The following is an 8,097-nucleotide window of genomic DNA, read 5'->3' as shown; positions in this document are numbered from 1 at the left end:
AGTTATTCTGTAAATAAAAAGTTTTTTTGGAGGAGGAGCTAGTCAGCCTCTATAGGTCCAATCAAGATAATGCAGCCTGTCTGAGAGCCGTCAACTTCTTATTAGTCAGTCTGACACCGCTTTTATTCAGATGAGCCTTGATGAAATTGTTTGCAGGAGGTTTTGATGGACAGTCGGGGTAATTACTCTGCTGCGGTTGGAGGCACGTACACAAATATATACAGAAAAAAAAAACACATGTGGAATTCATTTGTTTGCTTGATGACGATGATGCACTTTCTGTCAGTTTAAGTGAAATGTGTCAAGGCAGACTATTACTGCGGAGAGCAAGCTATTGTAGCGGCCAATTAGCAATTGTCGTGACTTTTAAAATTAGCCGTAGTTTAATGGCTAAATAGGTTAGCTTAAAACAATGTAAACGTACACTTGATTAGAATTGGAATTCAATAGTATAAACTTAGGATAACAATATATTTTAAGGCAATTATTTGTATGGTTAGCTCTGGTGGACCCTGTAAAATGATGTGGCGTGCTACATTTGGCCTACAGGCCTTAGGTTTGACATATGTCGTTTAAAGCATTTGGAAAGAAATAGGAGGTAATCTAACATAGGAGAAAATCTGAAATGAAATGTAATATGATATATAAATATATATGTGCTAATATAATATATATTTATATATAATGTAGTATAAATATATAAATATAATCGTTATGCAATCTATAAAACACATGTATCTGGTGTAATGATGCTTTGGGAAAATATTTATTTCAAGAAGATCAACTTTGAAAATTGAGTTCTAACAAAATATAACCAACAAATATACACAGTACAAAAGTTTATTAACATGTAGTTTGGAGTAAAAATCAATTGTTTTTCGTCTGAAACGTACATGTGTTGTAACGTCCTTTACAGGCATCTGCGCTGTTTACGTTTTATTTATTTTTTTCAATTATTCTACAACAAGTCCTAAAAAACATACTTTCCCCCTTTAATTTCTACCAAACGCCCGCCGTCCTTTCAGGATGAAAAGCCTGACTGAAGGTAAAGAGCCTTTCAGCAGAGCTTTGTTTGTGGATTCAAAGTAATTACAGACACCTCGACCAACGGAAGTGTTTTCTGTGAGCGGCTACAATAACAACGTCGTACATAAAACTCACAGCCTCGGGCTTTCACTCATGGAAGAAGAAAGAGCCTCGCGTCGGCTACGTGCTGCCCGGTATCTGCTGCTGCTGCTGGTTCGGACCAAACGGGGGGAAATAAAAGCGCCATTTGCATATTCGAACGCACCGAGCTATTCTTCTTCATGAGTCACCGACTCCAAATGTGCGTTTTCTGCTTGTGCACAGTCAGGTCGGGTGTTGTTTGTTATTCCGGCTCCCCCGGCATCGAAGGGGGAAAAACTGCAGCTACAGATTTTCTGTCGATTCTTCTTTTCATGCAATTTGACGACAAAGCAGTCTCTAAACACATCGTATCTGTTTAGCATATTTCAGGCATTTCCACTGATTTACGGCGCAGGAGCAATTAACCAGAGGCCGTCTCGAGGGTCCACACCTGGTTTTAACTGGGTTTGCGTTCACACAGTCAGGAAGAGGCGGGAAAAAAAGCCTTATCTAAATGAAATTCTATTATTTCTGAATTCATGCCACATCAACAGATAAAGAAGAGTTGGAGAGCAGGATAAGTTGGTCTGATGTGAATCACTTCACTCAATGGCTGTCTCAACACTGCCCTCCCATGGCCAGAAAAAGAAGTTCATAAGACACACTAAAGAAAGTTTCCCCAGATTGACTGAGACTGATGTAGATGTCTCTCAAAAATGCAGTGTCATGCTTTGTCCACTTGGGGCATATGTGCAGCGTATTCATCCATGTATTATGGTTTATTTGGGATTTTTTTCTTTCATTTGCTGCCAAAATGACAAAGGCACCGCACCATGCAGTTGCCACCTGCTGCACATGCAGATATTAGATCAACGGTGGCAGTGGAAGGAAACATTAAAATTAAAGTCACTCACTGAAGTGGATTATGTTAGATTTAAGGATTAAACCAGATTAACAGGGGTGTCCTTGATGTTTTCTAGTGGAACGAGTGATGTTTGTTTTCACTGATGTGAAATTAAGACGTCAATGTGACAGGTATTCAATCTACAGGACAAGGGCTTTCACTTAGGGACCGTCAGTAAATTCATGTTTGAATTAGAGATTATGGGCCCTCACCAAGTCTGTCCTTGTTGTCTTCATCCAAGTGTTAGTGAACTTAAAATTTCGTGACATTTTAAGAACTTCATGGAACTAATTTTAAACTACACAATTTTGACAAAAAATAAAAATGTTTTTAATTTAAGCAACAAATACGGGGAAAATAGTCTGGATGCATTAATGCACAGTGAATCTCTGAATATTTTATATATTTTCTATTTTTTAATAATCTAAGGATCTCTTTTGTTTTCTGCTGAAATTATGTTTCAGGTTTTTGGACCGGTGCTGGAGGAATTTACTACCCAAGATGCCCCTGACTATGACGACTAATGGAACACACCTTTCCACCGAAGAAAAAAATATTCACATGTTCGAGAGGCTTAGCTACACTTTCCATTGAAACTGTGCCAAAGTTAAGTGTTCACACTTAAATGAGTAATTAAAATGTCACATCGTGCTAATTCAACTCCAATTCCAGATCATTTCAAGGTTCCCTGCTAATTCTTGACCCCATTAAAGAGTAGCTGGTTGGTTAATGTTTTTTAGAAGACAAGGCTGACTTTGTGCATTGTTTACTCCCATAATTCCTGGAAGCGACACTGCTTTTCCATGGCTGTGCCAACGCCTCTATAGGTTTACACACAGGTCTGTTACATAGAGAAATAACATTCTTTTAGACTTTGTGATTTGTTATACGTTTTTACACAAATTGCCAGGCTGAGATCTTTCGGTTACATGAATGACTGTGTCAGTTCTGTTGAATACAATGAACAAAGGAACAATGAACACATGTAGCCGTGTTTAAGAGCTTAATGTCATGGGACTCACTGCTGGCTGTCTCTGGATGTGGTGGACGTTTGCCTCAACTACCACGAGGTCCTTCTTGGACGTGATTACAGTCACTTGTCACTCAGACAATCAATCAGTCAGCACGCTCAACACAAATCCCATTTATCCCATCACTTGTGTAAGAGTCAGTGTCAGAGTCTGAACCACTGCCCGGTAGCTGTGAAAAGTCCAGCCAAGATGGCAGACACTCCCCAAAATTTGATCATTTCCAGTTGTGAAACCAGACTCTGGTGAGCCTGAGAGAACCCACACACACACACACACACACACACACACACACGCGCGCGCAGACACAGTGAGTGAGAAAGTTAATAAAACAAAGACAGAGGGAGTGTGTGGAGGAGATGGAGGGAGGAGAATTCGGACGCAGTGAATGAAGGAGTGACACTCACCAAACTGCAGCATGTGAGAGATGTGGAGACTCATTTATGACAGCTACTGCTTCCCCAGAGAGACCGCAGCCAGTGGTGGAGCCGTGACCTGCGTGCAAAGATAATCAACATGACGCAGTGGTGGTGGGCTCTGCTCACGGTTGGTTACCTGTCCATATACCTGGGAGCTGCGCAGCACCACAGGAAAGGTAATTCAGTTTTTACTCCCTGTTTACACTTGCAGTACAGACCACAAGAGCACGGTGGCTGCACACCAGTAACAGTTCCTCTGTACTGCTCAGGTGTTTGCTAATGAATGTGACATATTTGTTTGAGAAAAGGTAGCAAAGAATGACTTTAAAAAAATGGCATCACCTACTGACAGCAATTTAGAAGTCAAAGATTCTATCATGTTTTAAGTGTGAGATAAATTAGCATAAGTAGCTAAAATGACAAACAAAGCATCAAATGCTAACGAAGCCGGTTGAGCATTAAATAACAATTTACTGTTAGCATTGAGCAAGTACTAGAAGTAGCTAATGTAGCCGTATCGTATACATAGCAAGGCTAAATTAACTAGTACAATTAGCTTTGGTAAGGTACCGTAAGTCACCAAAACTAGTTGAATGAGTTAAAAGGAGCACAGGCGTCAGGCAAAGGTTATTACTGAGTAATAATGAGACTGAGAGAAAATAGAGGTTAAAAAACGTTCTTATTTCCTTTGTTTCTGCCTCAACAGTAACACTGATGTGTACACTCCAGCCTGTAGGGTGCAGCAAAGTTATATGAATAGGTTGAAAGTAACACAGTTGTCCTTAAATTGCTGCTTGATCCAAATTAGCATAGGTAGCTAAAATAACTGAATATTGACTAAAATATCAGTAGCTAAAGGATTTAGGCAACATAAACTACAAATGAAAACTGAATTGGCTGCAATAACATTTGTTAAATTAGCATAAATACCAAATACCACAGGTAACATGGGAACTTAAAGTAGCACTGGGCTCCTAAGCACTAGAATTAGCCTTGGCTGCTAGATTAGCCCAAGTAGCCAATGTTACATCTCAGCAGCAGAGTGAGATGCTGAAGAAGAAGAAGTTTAAATTCCTTAGAAGTTGAAAGCTCCTGGTCTGAACGTTTTTAATCTATAATGACACAAAAACAGCAATATTTTTTATTTAAAGAAGATACTGCATCAATAAATGTGAGCTGTGCAGCATAAAAGACACAAACAGATCATCCTCCAGGAAAAAGTGATTGGCCTGTTGACACTAGATCCACTAACTGAGGAAATTCCTTTCCCAACACTCACTTAGCTTCCGTTTTTTTTTAGTTTCACATTTACAGAGCGCCTGAAAGCTGCCAGGAGAACGGGGCTGGGTCAAAACAGAGAGAACAGAACGGCACATTTCTGTGTTTTTTCAGCTAAATGTTCCCTTAAAATAGACAGCAAAACAACATTAGCATCCTGACAAATTGTAGTCATCAGTGTTTACTGGTGTGCTGTGAACTCCATCAGCTCCTGAGGGAAGTATCTCTCATTACATGTATAAATGTTGCAGCCATAGTCGATGATAGCTCACCTGTCTGCTGATTGGTGCTTTGTAAATTGGTCTACTTTGTCATGGGAACAGAAGAGATTGTTGTGGCGAGTGGTAGATACAAACAAATAACTCACTGAACATTTCACAAGCAATAATAATTTATTGTCATTATTCCATTCTATAGCTGTTGTATTTATAGTTTTCGGGGCTGTGTCAATATTAAATAATTAGTTCAAGACACACAAAAAAATAACTTTTTTTCATTAATTGCTGGCACACCAGTATCACTGATGCATATAATCTAGCCTGTAGGTGGCAGTCTTGCAGATAATGTTTATTAGTTAGTCTAAAGAGTATTTCACGCCAAAAATACTTTTTTAGCTTCAACGATATGTCTATTGAATCAGTCGTTTGTGAGCGCAATTCACACAGGCTGCCACAGGGGGTGCCATTAAGTATGAGGTTCCTCTTGGGCTCGAACCCAGGACCTTCTGCGTGTAAGGCTACTTAAATAGAAAAAGTATAATAATTTATAATAATTTTAATTTAATTTTCAAAAGAATGGCAGGGGTTTAATATAATTTTTATGCCCTTGTGTCCATGGCATTGAACTGCAGCTAATGTCGTCATACCAACCAGCCAAGGCCACAGTCTTTGTCCTGCTGCCAGATCCAGGTTCTGATACCACCTTGGACCACTGGGAGTCACCTTGAACCCAATAGACATTAAATCTGATTCTGTTTTCGCAGCTACCGTCAGTGTAATCATCAGTGTTAAAAGTACTCCGGTATCTGCAAATCCTTTGTTTGTGTGGATTCTTTTATTCAGGTTTTCTATTCTCATCCCATATTCTTTCTCCCATGCCCCATCCACTCCCCCTTGACAAGAAGGAGTTCAGACATCCATTTTGCTTTTGTTTCATCTTCCTTCTCCTTCACGCTCCTGCTATCTCTCATCAAGACATCCCCCCAGCGAGGAGTTACCCTTCTATAATTAATGAATCTTTGTTGTTCCCTCATCTCCTTGCAAGCAGTTAGCAGGAGATTACATGTTCCCCATCTAAGCATAATGACATTGGGGGGAGAGGGGTGCCTGAGTTGATTGTGTGTAAAGTATTAGAAGAAGGAGGTGGGAAGCAAAGGGATGAACAGGCGTGGAGAGAGCAGCAGGGACAAGTGGCATGTTGTGCGCAATAAATACACCAGCTAAAATCGAGAAGAAGGGGAAAGGATTTGCTCAGAATAGCAAGATGTAAGACTTTATTAAAGCTAAGCTTTGTTTTATATTGTTGTTAGGCAGACTGGACAGGATTAGAAACCTGTTTCTGTTAGGCAGACTGGACAGGATTAGAAAACTGTTCAGTGGCAATGCTAACGTTGGTCAGTTTAGAGATTGAAAGACTGGGTAGCTACCGAAAGGCTCTCTGAAAATAAACCTCAGCAAAAAATTATAGCCTGGATGGCCTAAGAGAGCTAAAAGTTAGCAAGATTGCTGGATTGCTCAAATTAACAACAGGTGTTTTGACAAATTCAACAATATGTGAATAAATAACTGTTCACAGGGGGCGACACAAGTTGAGACATGGAAGTCAAGAAACATTTGAAAAAGGGAACTCTTCACAGCAAGTCTAGAAAGTGCTCCAAGATCTCTGGCGCACGTTTCCTACAAAGCAAACAGAAAGAAGACTCATGGCAGGACAACCCCTTCTGCTCGGCCTCCAAATCTCAGACAGGCCCAACGGCTTCACAATAACACACAAAAAGGAAGTTTTATGGTCTGTTCAAAAACAACAAAAAACATATGTCAGAGTGATGGAAGCAGGGGAGAGTCAGTCCCCATCTGTCGACCGTGGCAGCGGTTCTGTTATGGCCTGGACATGTGTGGTTGACGATGGAATTGGCAGTGTGGCATTTATGGATGATTTCAGTGCTGACAAAAGCAATAGCATCAACGCGAAGAAGCGTCCTGTCAGCTCAGGACCAGTCAGATAAACTGTGACAAATGTGTGATATTTCATCATCGAAGTGGACAAACAATCCCCGATCTATGGCCACGGAGAGAGAGCAGATGAGGCATCGACGTTCCTGTGGATCAGACAGTCATAGACTTTTCCTTCATTAAAAATGCATGAGGACAGATCAAAGCCAACCGAGTCATCACTGGAGAAGAGACTGTTTTTGATCCCGCCATTTGCAGGAGTCCCAGGGTAGGACAAGTTGATTGGATATTGAGGGATGTGGATAAGAGAACAAGTGTAGAATTAAATGTATAACCATTAAGTTGTCCTCACTTGATAAGGTCTCTTGAAGCGCTCAAGTTGTTTTACAAAAAAGCTTCTCATGCACAACCCCCCCTGCTGGTCAAATCCTTCATTATCATTTCAACTCTATATAATGTCTTGCAACAGTGTCAACAGGGAAATAATCAGTGACAAGAACAGAAATTCAAACACCTCGCACAATTATAGACTTCCCGGATTTCTCATTACACACTCTGAATCATTTGCGTAGTTCATCCCACAACTGCCTTTAAAGTCAAATAGTGAATCTTAAGGAGGAGATCTTCACACAATATTAAAAAAAAGCGGTGGAATTAATGGCAATCATTTCAAAAGGGAAGAAAATCCTTTAATGTAGGGTGAGAGTGGAAGATACTGGAGATGAAAAAGAACTGACTTCAAGATAAAAGTAAAACTACAAAGGATCCCAACTGCTGCCACAATCCAAGGAATACCAAAAAGACACTGACCAGTTTGGAGATAGGAGAGAGATGATGTAGAGATGGTTTACTCATAATATCTATCCATTATCTACAGCTTATTCCTTGGCAGAAGGGTTCTGGAGCCAATCCCAGCTATCAAAGGGCAAAGGCATGACAACAAAGGCAAGGTCTAACCGTAGAGAAGAGAAGGAAAAGCACAACAAGGTCAAATCCAGGGTTAAATACTTGTGGGGTATGAATTGACGATCCCTTTAAAGGGAGTTTTCCACCTTGGCCAGAATGTCCCACAGAGAAATAAGAGGCTTCGTCGAAAAGATGAAAAGTTTGGGTTATCCAAGGTTAATCTCTATGGAAAACTTCAGAACACCTAACTTCTCTTTAGTGGCTGAAATCTTGATCTGGCTCAC

The 8,097-nt window shown here is 40.3% G+C and overlaps 1 protein-coding gene and 1 pseudogene across 4 annotated transcripts in view; both read left to right on the top strand.

The window, feature by feature from the left end:
* fam180a (family with sequence similarity 180 member A) overlaps positions 1-8,097 on the top strand; it is a 47,008-nt gene that overhangs the window by 10,928 nt on the left and 27,983 nt on the right. For 3 of the 4 annotated variants that reach the window (XM_025057812.1, XM_025057811.1, XM_008315610.3), the window contains exon 3: positions 2,476-3,634. In XM_025057812.1, coding sequence (XP_024913580.1) covers positions 3,556-3,634 — 79 coding nt within the window. In that variant the 5' untranslated portion in view covers positions 2,476-3,555. Of the gene's footprint in view, positions 1-809; positions 1,328-2,475; positions 3,635-8,097 lie in introns of those variants that run through there. The other variant, XM_025057813.1, reaches the window with a different exon arrangement.
* The window catches only part of LOC103382727 (clusterin-associated protein 1 homolog pseudogene), a 5,821-nt pseudogene continuing 4,024 nt past the window's right edge, over positions 6,301-8,097 (top strand).

Source organism: Cynoglossus semilaevis, chromosome 8 (assembly GCF_000523025.1).
Source record: "Cynoglossus semilaevis isolate Cse_v1.0 chromosome 8, Cse_v1.0, whole genome shotgun sequence".
Lineage (NCBI taxonomy): Eukaryota > Metazoa > Chordata > Actinopteri > Pleuronectiformes > Cynoglossidae > Cynoglossus > Cynoglossus semilaevis.
This window is presented reverse-complemented; position numbering and strand designations above follow the sequence as displayed.